The sequence below is a fragment of the Solenopsis invicta genome, chromosome 4, assembly GCF_016802725.1.
Source record: "Solenopsis invicta isolate M01_SB chromosome 4, UNIL_Sinv_3.0, whole genome shotgun sequence".
In the NCBI taxonomy this organism is placed as follows: domain Eukaryota; kingdom Metazoa; phylum Arthropoda; class Insecta; order Hymenoptera; family Formicidae; genus Solenopsis; species Solenopsis invicta.
This window is the reverse complement of record NC_052667.1, coordinates 9,156,182-9,175,452: the sequence shown is the minus strand read 5'-3', so window position 1 is coordinate 9,175,452 and position 19,271 is coordinate 9,156,182. Positions and strand designations below refer to the sequence as shown.

Sequence of the window (19,271 nt, the reverse complement as noted above, 5' to 3'; positions counted from 1 at the left end):
AGTATTTTAAGATGATTGGTCGCATTCAGCGGACTCAACAGTTGGATAACAATGAACGCGTTCAGCAGACACAACATGTTGAGGTATTCTTCTAGATCATCCAATAAGACATTTAGCTCTAGAAGAATACACTAATAATAGTGAGCAATCATTCGACTGTTGAGTCTGATCGCTGAATGCGACCATTACTAGATTTTCCGAGAAAAAAGATATCCCCATTGTACCTCACTCTCCCCTACTCCTTTGTTCATTACATTCTGAAGATGACACAACTAATAAGAAAATGACAAAGAGCTCAAATTACAAAACAGCTTGTATCTTTGAAAATATTAGTCTTAGGACCCATGTTAATTAGATCTTTTCTTCTTGTTTTGATCAATACTACCTGCTATCAAAATATGTGACTTTTTTTCAACATCCTGTATATATTCAGTACTCTGAGGCTGGTAGTCATAGTCGATTCTTATTTTAAAATCACCTTAAGTAATATCTTAAGATGCTAATATGGCTTTTTGATTGGTTAATAACATCTTAAGATTGCACTTTGAATAATCTTAATAATAAGAATTGATTATGAATACCTCATATTAGAATATGATTTGTCAATTCTTAAAGGCTCTCTACAAATATTGCACAGTAGTATTTTTTTTACAAGGGTACCGTTTGTTGATTCAAAATAACCACCATAAAAGTGTTATGTGAAACAAAATATTTGTACATTAGACATATCTTCAACTTATATATAAGTTTTTATAAAATAATTCGTAAAACTATTTATAAGTACAAATCGCAAAGGAAAATGTATTTTACGCGTAATCGCACGAAATAGTAGGTATCACTTTACATTTATGTAAAGTAACATATAAATATTTTAATAAATCTATAACCCTAAATACAGATAATGATATGAACATCAAAATAGTTTTCGTACCTTACAACTTTTATTATCTTAATAAATTTCCGCAATAACGTATGTAGTAACTACAAGGAGAAATAACTAGCTAGATCAACGGTTTAAAGTATGTATGTAACATCAGCGCTTAAGCTTATTTTTTGTTATTTACAATTCACGTGATTTTTTTCAGTAGGGTAAGCCACTTTTAGAGAATAATAAGAACGATTCTTGAACATATTCAGTTTTGGATTTGATACCAAAACTTCCTTTCCGAGAAAAATTTCACTCGAAATAGTGCATTGAGCATATACTATATTATAAAGTATACTATATTATATTTAGTCAAATTTTCCTCGGAGAGGATATTCTGAAATGTAACTTAGGTCATTAGGCAAGAGTTTCATATAAGATAAATTTTTGTTTATTGAAATGTTCATATAAAAAGCAGTGCGAAGACATGACTACGTTTACACATCGCCATTAATAGAGTTTAGTAACATCCATGGTTATGAAATTGGCCAATCACAGACATTCCATTCTTCAGAGGTATACTTAATATTGGTCAAAGTGATCCTGGTCACTTTTTTGGCTTGAACTTGTCCTGTAATTGGCCTGTTGCTTTCTATCTAACGGCAAATTTTTCTGCGTTTCATGAACGGTAGTCATTAAAAAAACACCGCGTTTGAAAAAATACCGCGCGCGGGATACCACTGAACGGAATTAGTACTTCAATTGTTTTTGTCCATGGGAGCCTAATGCCTGGCTAACGACTAACGTAAAGCTTCATTGAATAATTTTATTATATTCGTACATTTTGACTGGTCTACAAGTGAAAAATGTCACAGTATACATTATTATTATGTCATCATAATAAATATTATGTGTCAAGCAATACAAGAGAGCTATACGTTAAATGTGTTGTTGACGAGAATCGCAAAGAAAAATGTATTTTACGTGTAATCGCACGAAATAGTAAGTATCACTTTATATTTATGTAAAGTAATATAAATATTTTAACAAATCTATAATCCTAAATACAAATAATGATAAGAACATCAAAATAGTTTTTGTACCTTACAACTTTTTTTATCTTAATAAATTCAGGCAATAATTCCGGTGTTAACTTGTGATTTTCGAAATAATTAAACCTGAAAATTTATTTTACAGAAAATAAATATCAACTTATAAAAATTGCTAAAAATTTAAACACAAATATGCCAAGAATTGCTTTACAAAATATAAAATTAGTGACTGATGCTAAAAGTAGTAAGTATTTTTATGTTAAATTCTAGCTAACATTAAAAATATTAAATTTCTATTTTTTAATAAAGTGAATGAGTGTAGATTAGTAAAGATTTATATGTATGATTTCGATTCTTGCAGTCATTAAAGAAGTACAGCATGTCAGTAGTGTTAATAAGCATATCACTAGTTCGATTAACTGCATAGACTTTGAGAAGAATACAATATCTTTTGATAAAAGATCTGATCGCAATACAGTAAACGATGGTGAGAGTAACATTAGTAATCCTGTGATACGTACTGACTCTGATAAGATAGCATTTATCAATAATTGTGATAATAAAGATAATAGAGAAAAGACTGGAAATCTGAACGTAACATTTTCTTTTGATAGGAGCAATAATTTAGAAAGGGTTGATGATATTAATGCCACAAATTCCATGAATGGAAACATTTCTGATAATACATCTTCCTACAACAATGGTAATCATATCATGATGGACAATGAGAAAAATTCTAGCATTGATTTTATAGCTAATGTTGAACCAAATAGTAGTGAAGTGAGAGATGTTAACTATTCCATGAACGTTAATGATAACATATGCAATACAGTAAACGATGGTGAGAGTAACATTAGTAATCCTGTGATACGTACTGACTCTGATAAGATAGCGTTTATCAATAATTGCGATAATAAAGATAATAGAGAAAAGACAGGAAATCTGAACGTAACATTTTCCTTTGATAAGGGCAATAATTTAGAAAGGGTTGATGATATTAATGCCACAAATTCCATGAATGGAAACACTTCTGATAATACATCTTCCTACAACAATGGTAATCATATCATGATGGACAATGAGAAAAATTCTAGCATTGATTTTGTAGCTAATGTTGAACCAAATAGTTGTGAAGTGAGAGATGTTAACTATTCCATGAACGTTAATGATAACATATGCAATGGCAATGATCTTAGTATACTAGATAATATTATCGATATCAACAATTCTACGAATATCAATTTTGATGATGTATTGTCTTATGGGAATGACAAAGGCTGTAAATTTTTAGACGATAATAATATCAATGCTATAAATAGTCATAATTCTGATAACAATGAATTATTTGTTAACCTCAATGGCAGTGGCAATAATTCTGAGACAGGTATTGTTATCAACGGTGACCTTATATTTCCCTTTGACATTAACTCTAATATATTGGATGATGATAATGCTACTGCCAAAACTTCTGCGAGTTCCAGTAATAATGTTGATATGATCCTCCCTTGTAATGACACAAGTGATAATATTGCTTCTGCAACAAATATAACAAATATTTCTGAATATCTACCTTCAACATCAGAAACTACAGTTGAAACAGAAATTGTAGAATGTGAAAGAAATCATGTTTCTACAAATAATGATAAAAATTCTTCAGTGTCCCTGATAGACATTTCTTCTGTAAATGCATTTGGTTGTAGAGAAGAAAATTTAAGTATTCCATTTTCTCAACCTAAAGGACTTCAAAAAAAGAATTTTTGCTACTACTGCAAAAAGTTTCAAAGTAAAATTGCACGCCATTTAGAAAATGTACATAAACTGGAACCTGAAGTGCAGAAATTCATATTATTGCCAAAAGGTAATCATATTTTTAAATTCTACAGAAATTTATAAAATTTTATTGTACATTTCTTCTTATCATTGTCAATAATGTTATTATAATCTTTTTTACAAAATAAATTTTTAATTAAAAAAAAAGTTAATATTATAAATTAAAGTTTGTCTTTAAAAAATAACTAATTACAATTAAGAATTATATCATTAAAAATTAACTAAGTTGAAAGCTATTAATTTTTTAACTTCATTAGTTAACTTTTAATTTATTTACTAGTTACTACCCAACCTTGTTAATATACATTATTAATATTTTGTGTTTTATTTTAGGCAATTTAGAAAGAAAAAAAATTATAGAAACTATTAGAAAGAAAGGAAATTTCATACACAATACGGATCCTTCTTTAAACACGGGTACGTTAGTTGTTTGCCGAAGGCCTGCTGAGAAGAGTGGAAAAAGTATAAAAGACTATACGTGTTGTGCAAAATGTAAAGGATGGCACGTTAAAAATAATATTAGACACCATTTTAAAGAATGTGCACATGTACCCAAAGGCAGAAATGTTCAAATTTTGGGACGTGCGGTGATGGGAAGGATTCATGAATGTGCAAGTGAAACAGTAAGAAAGTTTTTATTTCCAGTTTTAAGGGAAGATGATGTTACACGATGTATCAGATATGATAAATTATTAATAACATATGCAAATAAGCTATGTATCAAGTACACTCATCAACATCAACAAGATATGATACGTGCTAGGCTTCGATTATTAGGACGGTTTCTTATCGCAATAAAAGAATATAACTCTATAGTAACAGAATTTTCTGACATATACAATCCTGCGGTATACGATGATTGTCTTAAAGCAGTAAATAAAGTAGCTGATTTTAATTGTATTACTAAAAAATTCGGTGCCCCATCAGTTGCGTCAAATATTGGAACATATTTAAAACACATCGGTAATTTATTAATAACAGAGAACATAAAAACAAATGACAAAGAAAAGCAAGAAAAAACTGAAAATTTTTTAAAAATATTGCAAGAAGATTATGGAACATCTATTAACAAAATAGTAGAAGAAAATATAACGCAACATAAAAGACAGAAGAAAGTTACACTACCATCTATGGAGGATATAAAGAAGTTACATTCATATTTATCGAATCAAAGAAGATTATTATATACAAAGCTTCAAAAGAAATTCACGTTCCACATATGGCAGGATTTTGCAAAAGTTACACTTACATCCACACAAGTTTTCAATAGGAGAAGAGCTGGAGAAATTGAACGTGTTACCATAGAAGACTTTAATACTCGCGAAGGCATAACAAAAAAAAATTGTTCAGATTTATATAAAACATTAAAAACAAATTTAAAACAGGTATATGTTATTTACTTGTTGAAATATGTATTAATGTGTAATTTAAATAATATAATATTTTGTTTATAGATTGCTGATAAATATGTGAGGTTCTTAATTCGTGGCAAATTGGGGCGCACAGTGCCTGTGATTTTAGACATGGAAATAGTTCAGTGCATTGAACTAATTTTAAAATATCGAAAGGATGCAAACGTTCCTCAAAATAATCCTTACGTATTTGGAATACCTAATTATAGCAATAAGCGCAATTTCAAATATTTAAGAGCATGTGTTCTTATGCGGAATTTCTCTAAAAAGTGCGATGCACAGATGCCACATGCATTAAGAGGTACTGAATTGCGAAAACACATTGCTACGACATGTATTACGTTGAATTTATCTGAAAATGAAGTAGATGATTTGGCAAACTTTATGGGGCATCACGAAAAAATTCACAAACGCCACTATCGACAGTCTATACCAGCGGTAGAAATTATTAGAATGACCAAATTTCTGGAAGCAGCATTAGGTGAAGATGCACAACAGTCCAATGCTAATGATCCAGGTATTTTTACTATTTGTTTTATTATTCTGTAAATTGAAAAAAATTAGTATTAAATATTATCACACACACACACGCACGCACGCACGCACACGCACACGCACACGCGCACACACACACACACACACACACACACACACACACACACACACACACATATATATAAAAGCAAGAATATAAATTCTTTAAAAATTTTGATAATCTTAATTTGAATAATATATTTTCATTTCAATATCACATTACTTATCTAAAGTGCACAACATAATTGTTTTAACACAATTGAAATAATGAAATGGCAATACCGGTCAACAGCAGATCTTGGTGCTCAATAATTTTTTGAAATTTTCTTACTGTTTCACTTGCACATTCATGAATCCTTTCTATCACCGCACGTCCCAAAATTTGAACATTTCTACCTTTAGGTACATGTGCACATTCTTTAAAATTGTGTCTAATATTATTTTTAACGTGCCATCCTTTACAATTTGCACAATACGTATAGTCTTTTATACTTTTTCCACTCTGCTCAGCAGGCCTTCGGCAAACAACTAACGTACCCGTGTTTAAAGAAGGATCCGTATTGTGTATGAAATTTCCTTTTTTTCTAATAGTGTCTATAATTTTTTTTCTTTCTAAATTGCCTAAAATAATCACAAAATGTTAATAATGTATATTAACAAGGTTGGGTAGTAACTAGTAAAAAAATTTGAAGTTACCTAATAACGTTAAAAAATTAATAGCTTTCAACTTAGTTAATTTTTAATTAAATAATTATTAATTGTAATTAGTTATTTTTCAAAGACAAACTTTAATTTATTAACTTTTTTCTGAGTTAAAATAATTTCTTGAAATTATTGGGCACCAAAATCTGCTGTTGATCGGTATTGCCATTTCATTATTTCGATTGTGTTATTATACTTTCCGGTTGAATTAGAATTTGATTATTGTAATTGTTTTAATAATAGTGTTAAAAATTCTAATTCTTGATTTGACGATATTGTTATTTTCTATCAAACATCTTTTCCTTTCAATCTGTGGAAATTATTATTTAAAATAAGGTGAATTTAAAAAAATAAAACTATACAAAATATCTTCATTTAAACTAGTTATGTTTGTTTAATATTATTAAATTTTTTAACGAAGATTTTATATTCTTTCGTATATATGAGAAAATGATTAATTTGATACTAATTTTTGGGGGGTATTCATTTATATGATGTTACAAGCATCATATAAATGAATACCGCATTTTTCTTATAAAATACTTATATTGCATTTTTCTTATAAAATACTTTGAATATCCTTTTTTGTACATTTATTATAAGCATTCGGTATCTATATAACAATTATCACAATACTATATTATTAATAATAGAAGAGACAGTAAAAGATTCCTCGAGTGAAAGAGAAGAAAGCGATTCTGAAAAGAGTGAGATAAATGAATCCTTGTCAGTGCAGTCTGAAAGCAAATTTTTTGAAACTAACATAACAAAAAGGCGAACGCAACAAAAGTCTGCCATTTTGAATAATGATTATAATTCCGATGAAATTTATATTCCTAAGATGAAAAAACGTCGTAGTAGTAAGTTTATTTTTATTTTTACTTTATATAGATATTTTATATAGTTTCAAAACGTTAGTACGTATAAAATAAAAATTACATTGTTATTGCTTATAATTTTTATTCAAATTATCGAATGATGTAATTTTGATAATATTTTATTTTGTAGCATCTCCATTTGGCATAACAAAAAGAAGACATTGGACAGAAGAAGAACGTAATACAATATTCAAAGAATTTGCAAAAGAAATTGCTATTTCTCAATTGCCATCTGCTAAGAAAATTGTCCAAGTAAAAGATAGAAATAAGTGTTTGGTTAATCGATCTGTTGCTCAAATTAAAACATGGATACATAACTATATAACTGGCAAAATTAAACGTATTTAATTTTGCCAGTTTTTTATTGCCAGTGATAGTTATATGCTTGCCAGTTGTGCAGGTGACTCAGTACAACTACGCGTTCTTGTAAAGACGTGTTCTTAGTTGAATTTTGAGACGATTTTTCCTCTACGAAATTTTTGTCCGATGCTTACTTTTTGAATGATAACAGGGTATAGTTAGCGAACCTCTGCTTACTTCTTGCTCACGGTCTGTAATACGCTAACTTTATCATGTTACAATTCAAAAAGTAAGCGTCGAACAAAAATATCGTAGAGGAAAAATCGTCTCAGAATTCAATCAAGAACACGGACTTTGCAAGGACGCGTAGTTGTATTAAATTACCATGTATAGTTACATGCTTGTCAGTTATTTTTTGTTTTGTTCAATATTTTTAATACTTATGAAATTGTTTATTTGTCATATGTGATGTCTCTATTTAAAAAAAAAAATCAAGTCATGAAGAGCATTTATTGCATTATATTGTCAAAAACACAGAAAGTTGAATTGAGATTACTTTGTATTAATTTAAACAGACTTGTGATGCAAACAGACTTTATAATATTAAACTATGTAACATTTCACATGAGGTCTGTTTTTTTAATTAAACTGACTGCACTACTTCACAGTTCATTCTTTTCTCTTCTTGTTGAAAGAAGGAAGATAAATTCTGAACAATGCAGATTAGAACAATCAGTTCAGCTAAAAAGAATAAACATATTCATATTCTTGACCTTTCAATTGCAGAAGCACTTCCTTTTATAGATATGCACAATTTTCATGGAAATAAACGCTGTAATAATCTGAGCATATCAAATATTTTGCTAAAAATAATTAAGTATTGTATTTATATCAAAATAGTTGAAATGCCTAGTGTAAACGAAGTATTAAGCGATTTAATACGGATATAGTATTTAAGTTGCATTCTAAAATTCTGAGTGTACTGAAAACTTATCGTTTACATTACATATGTATATTCAGTACTCTGAAGCTGATATTCATTGTTGATTCTTATTTCAAGATCACCTTATGTAATGTAAAGATGCTAATACAGCTCTGATTTGTTGATAACATCTTAAGATTGCACTTTGGATAATCTTAATAATGAATTGATTATGAATACCAACCTGATTGAATAATGGAATGCACCCTTAATACGCGCATCAATGTTAAGGGCTTTCTACAATAACTCATTAACTATTAGTTGTAAACGTAAACCGTAAGAATTGACCAATTAGTTGTCGAATATTCTCCTCACATTAGAATGTGATTGATCAATTCTTACGGTTTACGCTTATGAGTAATGATTAATGGCTTATTGTAGAAAGCCCTTGAGTATCAGGTTACGGTTTCACTCGTTTAGGAAATGTGTTTGATGTAGTTTATTTATATGTGATGGTATATTGTTAATTTCAATAATACAATGCGGTTATCGTTTATTGATTTAAAATAACCACCATAAAAGTGTTATGTGAAACAAAATATTTGTACGTTACATATTATATCTTCAATTTAAATAAATAAAAGAGTTTCTATAAAATTCTTAAAACTTTTAATGTAAAATATCACAATTTATGGTTGAGAAAACAAGTTGGATTATGCAATTGAGTGTAAGTTGAAATTAAAATTAATGTATATTACTAAAAAGAAATCAAGTTATCAACAAGTCAGAGCCATATTAGCATCTTTACATCACATAAGGTGATCTTGAAATCGACAATGAATACCAGTCTCAGAGTACTAAATATATGTAATGTAAACAATAAGTTTTCAGTACACTCAGAGAATTTTAGAATGCAACTTAAATACTATATCCGTATTAAATCCGCTTACTACTTTTGTTTACACTAGGCATTTCAACTATTTTGATATGAATACAATACTTAATTATTTTTAGCAGAATATTTGATATGCTCAGATTATTTCAAGTAATGTATTGTAGACAATTACTAACATCGTTCCATAACCTAATATATATGCTGGTATAAACAGTCGAAAAACTGGCTAAGGCAACCAAACATGGTTCAAAAGTGCGTTGCAATGTGTGATTGTTAACCAGATATTGGAAATGTGCGCTAACAGCTTCTAATAGCGGACTGAAAATTTGATGTTCCTCCAACATCGTCACTTATTACATTACAATCTTCTCTCTTGAAGTCTAATTTTTCCAGGACAACTTCGCATTATATCCAATGGCATACGTTTATTGGGACTTGATAGAATTTTCAACAGTTTCTTGATCTTGCCGAGTCGACATCTGACAGAAAATAAACAAATAAAAATATTATATTATTTATTTGAATCGTTAATCAGAAAAACAATATAATACCAAAAAATATATTTCCTTTTGTAATGCTGACAACATTTATGAAAACAATTCTACACATTTGTGTTATATATATTCAAAGCTTTATAACATATTTTTTAATATATAAATTTTTATAGATTGGACCTATTTTTCAGTAAAATAAATTTTTGAAAATTTTTTGGTATATATGCATTTTAATATTTTAATCACAAATAATATTTGTATCTCCTTACTTCCTTCACTGCTCATCTTGACAATCATTCTTCTCTATTTATTTGCTTAGCTGTTTGACTTTATCTCTGTAAACCTGATTTTCTTGCTGAGGACTTTGTGTTGAGTCTACACTTTCAGGATTATTTTACGATTTATTTGGAGACGGTCCATACATATAGTTTAATGTATCCAATAAACGAGCTAAGCTTGGAGCTGAAGGAGATGGACTCTGTCTCAAAAATTGATTCGGCGTAACGTTATGTGGGCTATGAAATCCAGTATTCATCATTTCACCCAGCTAAAAACAAAAATATCAATTATGTTAATAGGATATTACCAATAAATAAATTATCAATAAAAATTGTGAAAATGATCAAAAAGATTAAATAATGCTATACCTTTCTTTGAATATGGTTTAACTGCTGCTGCATCTGACCACGACCTAATTGTCCAGAGTCAATTTGACTCAATTGTTGCGGTGTACTAGTCTGTATACTGACTATTGGTCCCGTATTATGATACTATATTTGATCTGGTAACTGATTCTGCATCTGAAACTATGATAAAAATAAACATATAATGCCACTCTCACCTTTTTCTTATTTTTTTCTTGCATGTTCTTAAATAACTTCTTTATTACATAGTATATTTTAGTAAAATAATTTAGTAGTAAAAGAGCATACCTGCATATTTTGTTGTATTTGTCCAGGCACCATTTTATTCATTTGTGGAGGAACATTTTCTGTTCCCATCTGATTCATTTGAGTTAACGTGCATTGTTTGAATCTTGCCCATGTGGTTTATTCAACCATCAGATTGCAACGGTTTCATACCCATTCCCGGCTATTGTTCTGCGTACCAGGAGTATTTATTGATTGCCCGGATCGTTAATTTAAACTTTGCAACACTAACAAAATGTACAGAATGAATACAGTTTGAAGTAGTTATCACTAAGGTGCATTCTTCATAACTCAAAATATTTGTGTATTTGTATGTTGAAACTTGCAGCAATACTTGTGCGCAGTAGTATTTTGAGGCACTACTAATAAAATTTGCATTATCTTTTCTTGCAAATTGGAATAAAGCAATAATGAGTATATTATTGATAGTAGATCATTTTACATGTTTGTAGCTTCCTAAAACGGTTTTGTTTATATTTTTCTCTTTCAAAACAACAGCTTTAGGAAGCTACAATCATGATCTAATCTTAACCGCATTGTACTACTGAAATTAACAATATATTATTATATATAAATATATTTACATCAAACACATTTCCTGAACGAGTGAAACCGCAGCCTGATACACATGGTTAAGAAAATACAGGTTGTGTTATAAAATTATGCAGACAAATGCAATGCATTATCCTAGTTTATACTTAAAAGGCTTTCTACAATAAGTTATCTATTATAGCGTTTTTCTTTGGGAAAACTAGTGCGCTCTGAGTGCACTCTCGCCGCAGGCAATTGGATCTTTCGGTTCGCGCGAAGACGGTGCGAACCGAAATGCCCAATTGCCTGCGGCGAATGTGCATTCAGTGCGCACTATTAGTAATAAGCGTAAATCGTAAGAATTAACCAATTATATTCTAATGTGAGGAGAATATTCAATGTGATTAGTCAATTTTTAAAGCCTATCCAGACAAATTTTCCTACTCGCATAAACATATGCATAGTGAAATTGGTTGATCCAAAAGCAGATATACATAAGAAAATGGATCAATGGCTGCGTTCAGCAGAGAAAATAAATCAGTAAGCGCTTAGTGATTCTTTAAGAAGATTGGTTCTTGCCCTTAGTTCCTTACAGGATCTAAATATATAAACCAATCATCTTAAAGAATCACTAAGCGCTTACTGATTTATTTTCTCTGCTGAACGCAGCCAATCATTTTCTTTATGTCCTTTCTACAATAAGCTATTAGTTAGTATCACAGGTCATAAGCTGTAAGAATTGATCAATCACAGTCGAATATTCTCTTCATATTCGTCTGTGATTGATCAATTTTTACAGCTTATGACTTGTGATACCAACTAATAGCTTATTGTAGAAAGGCCATTATGTATGTGTTCATGCGATTATGCAAATTTATCTGGATAAGCCCTAAAAACCTTTCTACAATAAGCTATTAGTTGGTATCACAAGTCATAAGCTGTAAGAATTGATCAATCAACGGGTACGGTCAAGACGATGCTACAAATGCTTTGAAGCATCTTTTGATTGGCCAATTTGTAAAATTCTTTGTTCTGATTGGTTAATCAAACGCTTCAAATAATTTGTAGTGGGACTTTGACCGCAGCCACAGTCAAATATTCTCTTCATATTCGACTGTTATTGGTCAATTCTTATAGCATATGACTTATCATACCAACTAATAACTAATTGTAGAAAGGCCATTATGGTTAATGGGCATTCTACAATAAGCCTTTAGCCATTAGTGTAAACCGTAAGAATTGATCAATCACAATCGAATATTCTCACATTAGAATGTAATTGGTTCATTCTTTCGATTAACGTTTATGACTAATGTAAATCCGAATGATACAAATGCTATGAAGCATTTGATTAACCAATAACAACAAGGAATTTTACAAATCGACCAATCAAATAATGCTTCAAAACATTAGTAGCGGCTCCTTGACCGCACCTTAATAGATAATGACTTATTGTAGAAAGCCCTTAATGGCTTATTATAGAAAATCCTTTAAGTGTAAACTGGGATAATGCATTGCATTTGTTTTCATAATTTTATAACACAATCTGTATTTTCTTAACTATGTATATCAGGCTGCGGTTTTACTCGTTCAGGAAATGTGTTTGATGTAAATTCATTTATATATAATAATATATTGTTAATTTCAATAGTACAATGCGGTTAAGGCTATAGCATACACTTTTCGTAACCGTAACCATAAGACGTAACGCAAGAATTGGCCAATCACAATCGAGAATTTAGAATTGCGGATTTGAATTTTTGATTGTGATTGGATAATTTATACGGTACATAAGGTGCAGTTAAGCCTGTTCTACAATAGCATAAACACAAGACCGTAAGGTTGTAAGGCATGGTTTTAAGAGCTCGTAAGCAAATGAAAAATTTTCATTTCTTACGTTACGACCTTACGGTCTTGTGTTTACTGCTATTGTAGAACAGGCTTTACATGCCAAGCGTCGAGCGTTAAGCAATAGACTTCGTTTATTGGCTGCTGTTGAATTTTGGGCAAGCAGCAGCCAATAAACGAAGTCTGTTGCTTGACGCTCGACACTTGACATGTAAAGGCGCCTTTATGGAAGGTGCTATAGTCTTTACTCTTCTAAAAAGATCTAGTGCGCAATTGTGCGCAGTAGTATTTCGATGCAATGAAATTTGCATCATCTTTTCTTGTAAATTGCAATAAATCAATAGTGAGTATATTATTGATGATATTAGATCATGATTGTAGCTTCCTAAAGCTGTTGTTTTGAAAGAGAAAAATATAAACAAAACCGTTTTAGGAAGCTACAAACATGTAAAATGATCTACTATCAATAATATACTCATTATTGCTTTATTCCAATTTGCAAGAAAAGATAATGCAAATTTTATTAGTAGTGCCTCAAAATACTACTGCGCACAAGTATTGCTGCAAGTTTCAACATACAAATACACAAATATTTTGAGTTATGAAGAATGCACTTAGTGATAACTACTTCAAACTGTATTCATTCTGTACATTTTGTTAGCGTTGCAAAGTTTAAATTAACGATCCGGGCAATCAATAAATACGCCTGGTACGCAGAACAATAGCCAGGTATGGGTATGAAACCGTTGCAATCTGATGGTCGAATGCACCACATGGGCAAGATTCAAACAATGCACGTTAACTCAAATGAATCAGAAAATGTTCCTCCACAAATGAATAAAATGGTGCCTGGACAAATGGGACAATTAGGTGCTGGACAGATACAACAAAATATGCAGGTATGCTCTTTTACTACTAAATTATGTTACTAAAGTATACTATGTAATAAAGATATTATTTGAGAACATGTACGAAAAAAATAAGAGAAAGTTGAGAGTGGCATTATACGTTTATTTTTATCATAGTTTCAGGTGCAGAATCAGCTACCAGATCAAATATAGGATCATATTACGGGACCAATAGTCAGTATACAGACTAGTACTCGTATACCGCAACAATTGAGTCAAATTGACTCTGGACAATTAGGTCGTGATCAGATGCAGCAGCAGTTAAACCATATTCAAAGAAAGGTATAGCATTAGTTAATCTTTTTGATCATTTTCACCATTTTTATTGATAATAATTTATTTATTGGTAATATCCTAATAACCTAATTGATATTTTTTTATTTTAGCCAGGTGAAATGATGAATACTGGATTTCATAGCCCACATAACGTTACGCCGAATCAATTTTTGAGACAGAATCCATCTCCTTCAGCTCCAAGCTTAGCTCGTTTATTGGATACATTGAACTATATGTATGGACCGTCTCCAAGTAAATCGTAAAATAATCCTGACAGTGTAGGCGCAACACAAAGCCATCAGCAAGAAAATCACGTTTACAGAGATAAAGTCAAACAGCTAAGCAAATAAATAGAGAAGAATGATTGCAAGATGAGCAGCGAAGGAAGTAAGGAGATACAAATATTATTTGTGATTAAAATATTAAAATGCATATATACCAAAAAAATTTTCAAAAATTTATTTTACTAAAAAATAGGTCCAATCTATAAAAATTTATATATTAAAAAATTTGTTATAAAGCTTTGAATATATATAACACAAATGTGTAGAATTGTTTTCATAAATATTGTCAGCATTACAAAAGGAAATATATTTTTTGGTATTATACTGTTTTTCTGATTAACAATTCAATTAAATAATATAATATTTATATTTGTTTATTTTCTATCAGATGTCGACTCAGTAAGATCAAGAAACTGTTGAAAATTCTATCGAATCCCAATAAACGTATGCCATTGAATACGTTTACTGAAATGCTAAGTTGTTTTGGAAAAATTAAATTTTAAGAGAGGAGATGGCACTGTAGGACCGCCAGTAACGACGTTGAAGGAGCATCAAATTTTTAGTCCGTTATTATAAGCTGTAAGCGTACATCTCCAAAGTATTTGTTGTATTTGCAGAAGCAATATTTTTACTTATGTCATTATCACAAGGAAGGGTCATATTAACATTATTATTGGAACTCGCAGAAGTTTTGGCTGTAGCGTTATCATCATCCAATATACTAGAGCTAATGTCGAAGGGAAATATAAGGTCACCATTGATAACTACCTGTCTCAGAATTATTGCCACTGCCATTGTTAAGAAATAATTGTTATAAGAATTATGACTACTTATAACATTGATATTAATATCATTATCTAATAATTTACAGCCATTGTCATTTCCATAAGCTAATCATCAAAATTGATATTCGTAGAATTGTTGATATCGATAATATTATCTACTATACTATGATCATTGCCATCGTAGGAGCATGTTATCACTTAGTTAATTTTTAATGTTATAATTCTTAACTGCAATTAGTTATTTTTTAAAGACAAACTTTAATTTATTAACTTTTTTCTGAGTTAAAAGTTTATTTTGTAAAAAAGATTATGACATTATTAACAATGATTAGAAGAAATGTACAACAAAATTTTATAAATTTCTGTAGAATTTAAAAATATGATTACCTTTTGGCAATAATATGAATTTCTGCACTTCAGGTTCCAATTTATGTACGTTTTCTAAATGGCGTGCAGTTTTACTTTGAAACTTTTTGCAGTAGTAGCAAAAATTCTTTTTTTGAAGTCCTTTAGGTTGAGAAAATGGAATACTTAAATTTTCTTCTCTACAACCAAATGCATTTACAGAAGAAATGTCTATCAGAGACACTGAAGAATTTTTATCATTATTTGTAGAAACATTATGATTTCTTTCACATTCTACAATTTCTGTTTCAACTGTAGTTTCTGATGTTGAAGGTAGATATTCAGAAATATTGGTTGTATTTGCAGATGCAATATTATCACTTCTATCATTATCACAAGAAAGGATCATATCAACATTATTACTGGAACTCGCAGAAGTTTTGGCAGTAGCATTATTATCATCCAATATATTAGAGTTAATGTCAAAGAAAACTATAAGGTCAACGTTGATAACAATACCTGTCTCAGAATTATTGCCACTGCCATATACATACTGACTCTGATAACATAGCATTTATCAAATATAGCATTTATCAATAACTGTGATAATAAAGATAGTAGAGAAAAGCCTGGAAATCTGAACATTTTCCTTTGATAAGGGCAATAATTTAGAAAGGGTTGATGATATTAATACCACAAATTCCATGAATGGAAACATTTCTGATAATACATCTTTCTACAACAATGGTAATCATATCATGATGGACAATGAGAAAAATTCTAGCATTGATTTTGTAGCTAATGTTGAACCAAATAGTTGTGAAGTGAGAGATGTTAACTATTCCATGAACGTTAATGATAACATATGCAATGGCAATGATCTTAGTATACTAGATAATATTATCGATATCAACAATTCTACGAATATCAATTTTGATGATGTATTGTCTTATGAGAATGACAAAGGCTGTAAATTTTTAAATGATAATAATATCAATGGAAAATGTTACGTTCAGCTTTCCAGTCTTTTCTCTACTATCTTTATTATCACAGTTATTGATAAATACTATCTTATCAGAGTCAGTACGTATCACAGGATTACTAATGTTACTCTCACCATCGTTTACTGTATTGTGATCAGATCTATTATCAAAAGATGTCGTATTCTTCTCAAAGTCTATGCAGTTAATCGAACTACTGATATGCTTATTAACACTACTGACATGCTGTTGTACTTCTTTAGTGACAAGATAATATTGCATCTGCAAGAAATGAAATCATACATATAAACTTTCACTAATCTACACTCATTCACTTTATTAAAAAATAGGAATTTAATATATTTAATATTAGCTAGCATTTAACATAAGAATAATTACTACTTTTAGCATTAGACACTAATTTTACATTTTGTAAAGAATTCTTAGCGTATTTGTGTTTCACTTTTTAGCAATTTTAATAAGGTGATCTTTATTTTCTGTAAAATAAATTTTCAGATTTAATTATTTCGAAAATCACAAGTTAACACATTATTGCGGGAATTTATTAAGATAAAAAAAGTTATAAGCTACAAAAACTATTTTGATGTTCATTATCTGTATTTAGGGTTATAGATTTGTTAAAATATTTATATTACTTTCCGTAAATATAAAGTAATATTTACTATTTCGTGCGATTACACGTAAAATACATTTTTCTTTGCGATTCTCATCAACAACACATTTAACGTTTAACTTTCTATATGTATTGCTTGTCACATAATATTTATTATGATGACATAATAATAATATGTATTGTGACATTTTTCACTTGTAGACCAGTCGAAATGTACGAATATAATAAAATTATTCAATGAAGCTTTAAGTTAGCCGTTAGCCAGAAATTAGGCTCCCATGGACAAAAACAATTGAAGTACTAATTCCGTTCAGTGGTATCCCGCGCGCAGTATTTTTTCAAACGCGTTGTTTTTTTAATGACTACCGTTCATGAAACGCAGAAACATTTGCCATTAGATAGAAAGCAACAGGCCAATTACAGGACAAGTTCAAGCCAAAAAAGTGACCAGGATCACTTTGGCCAATATTAAGTATACCTCTGAAGAATGGAATGTCTGTGATTGGCCAATTTCATAACCACGGATGTTACTAAACTCTATTAATGGCGATGTGTGAACGTAGTCATGCCTTCGCACTGCTTTTTATATGAATATTTCAATAAACAAAAAGGTATCTTATATGAAACTCTTGCCTAATGACCTAAGTACATTTCAGAATATCCTCTCCGAGGAAAATTTGACTAAATATAATATATGTTATAATATATTATAATATAATATAATTATAATATAATATAGTACATGTTATAATATAGTATACGTTCAATGCACTATATATTTCGAGTAAAATTTTTCTCGGAGAGGATGTTTTGGAATCCGAAACTGAATATGTTAAGAATCGTTCTTATTATTCTCTAAAGGTGGCTGTACCCTACTGAAAAAAATCACGTGAATTATAAATAACAAATAAAAAATAAGCTTAAGCGCTGATATGTTATGTACACACTTTAAACCGTTGATCTAGCTCAGCTATTTCTCCTTGTAGTACGTTATTGCGAGAATTTGTTAAGATAATAAAAGTTGTAAGGTACGAAAACTATTTTGATGTTCGTATTATTAACTGTATTTAGTGTTATAGATTTATTAAACTATTTATATGTTACTTTACATAAATGTAAAGTGATTCCTACTATTTCGTGCGATTACGCGTAAAATACATTTTCCATTGCGATTACTTATTAATAGTTTTAGGAATTATTTTATAAAAACTTGTATATAAGTTGAAGATATGTCTAATGTACAAATATTTTGTTTCACATAACACTTTTATGGTGGTTATTTTGAATCAATAAACGGTACCCTTGTAAAAAAATACTACTGTGCAATATTTGTAGAGAGCCCTTAAAAATTGACAAATCACATTCTAATACGAGGTATTCATAATCAATTCTTATTATTAAGATTATCCAAAGTGCAATCTTAAGATGTTATTAACCAATCAGAAAGCCATATTAGCATCTTAAGACATTACTTACGTGATTTTAAAATAAAAATCGACTATGACTACCAGCCTCAGAGTACTGAATATTTATACATAAACATTAAATGGAATCTCCCAATTGTAATGACAACATTGTCATATTGCTTATATCTAATGTATATGTATAATTCACGCTCGCTCATTCTCGTGCAGTTTGACAGGTGTAAGGTTATGAAGTTATGTCACATGGTTTAATTAATGAAATAAATGTTAAAACAACATAAAACGAATGTTACCAGAACGTTTGTTTCATGTTTAGTAATTGGTTGGTATTTTATCATTTATTTCATTAATTAAACCATGTGACATAACCTCATAACCTTACACCTTTCAAACTGCATGATAATGAGCGAGCGTTAATTATACATAAACATTAGATATAAGCA

At 29.8% G+C, this 19,271-nt stretch overlaps 1 protein-coding gene and 2 long non-coding RNA genes across 8 annotated transcripts; 2 read left to right on the top strand and 1 right to left on the bottom strand.

The window, feature by feature from the left end:
* The first annotated feature begins 345 nt into the window (after positions 1–345).
* On the top strand, positions 346–10,104 carry LOC105199832. Of its 2 annotated transcripts, none has more exons than XM_039447732.1 (6): positions 346–2,161; positions 2,279–3,775; positions 4,081–5,132; positions 5,202–5,676; positions 7,049–7,255; positions 7,404–10,104. In XM_039447732.1, the coding sequence occupies exons 1-6, from the start codon at positions 2,110–2,112 to the stop codon at positions 7,619–7,621; spliced, it is 3,501 nt and encodes a 1,166-aa protein (XP_039303666.1). In that variant the 5' UTR covers positions 346–2,109; the 3' UTR covers positions 7,622–10,104. The 2 variants fall into 2 exon arrangements, with proteins under 2 accessions (XP_039303666.1, XP_039303667.1); XM_039447733.1 differs by lacking the exon at positions 346–2,161 and having other exon boundaries at positions 2,271–2,404; positions 2,532–3,775.
* On the bottom strand, positions 3,305–11,639 carry LOC120356805. 2 transcript variants are annotated; one of them, XR_005574460.1, is made up of 6 exons: positions 11,398–11,639; positions 10,817–11,040; positions 10,532–10,690; positions 10,154–10,431; positions 9,748–9,869; positions 3,305–3,451 (listed from the first exon to the last, which is right to left on the bottom strand). It is a non-coding gene; the product is annotated as an uncharacterized LOC120356805 (long non-coding RNA). The 2 variants fall into 2 exon arrangements; XR_005574459.1 differs by lacking the exon at positions 3,305–3,451 and having other exon boundaries at positions 7,993–9,869.
* A 1,783-nt stretch (positions 11,640–13,422) lies between these two features.
* LOC105204201 lies at positions 13,423–18,717 on the top strand. 4 transcript variants are annotated; one of them, XR_003269600.2, is made up of 5 exons: positions 13,423–13,535; positions 13,696–14,091; positions 14,218–14,382; positions 14,487–14,763; positions 15,049–18,717. It is a non-coding gene; the product is annotated as an uncharacterized LOC105204201 (long non-coding RNA). The 4 variants fall into 4 exon arrangements; XR_003269602.2 differs by having other exon boundaries at positions 13,430–13,535; positions 13,723–14,091; XR_003269601.2 differs by having other exon boundaries at positions 13,460–13,535; positions 13,720–14,091.
* Positions 18,718–19,271: the final 554 nt, after the last annotated feature.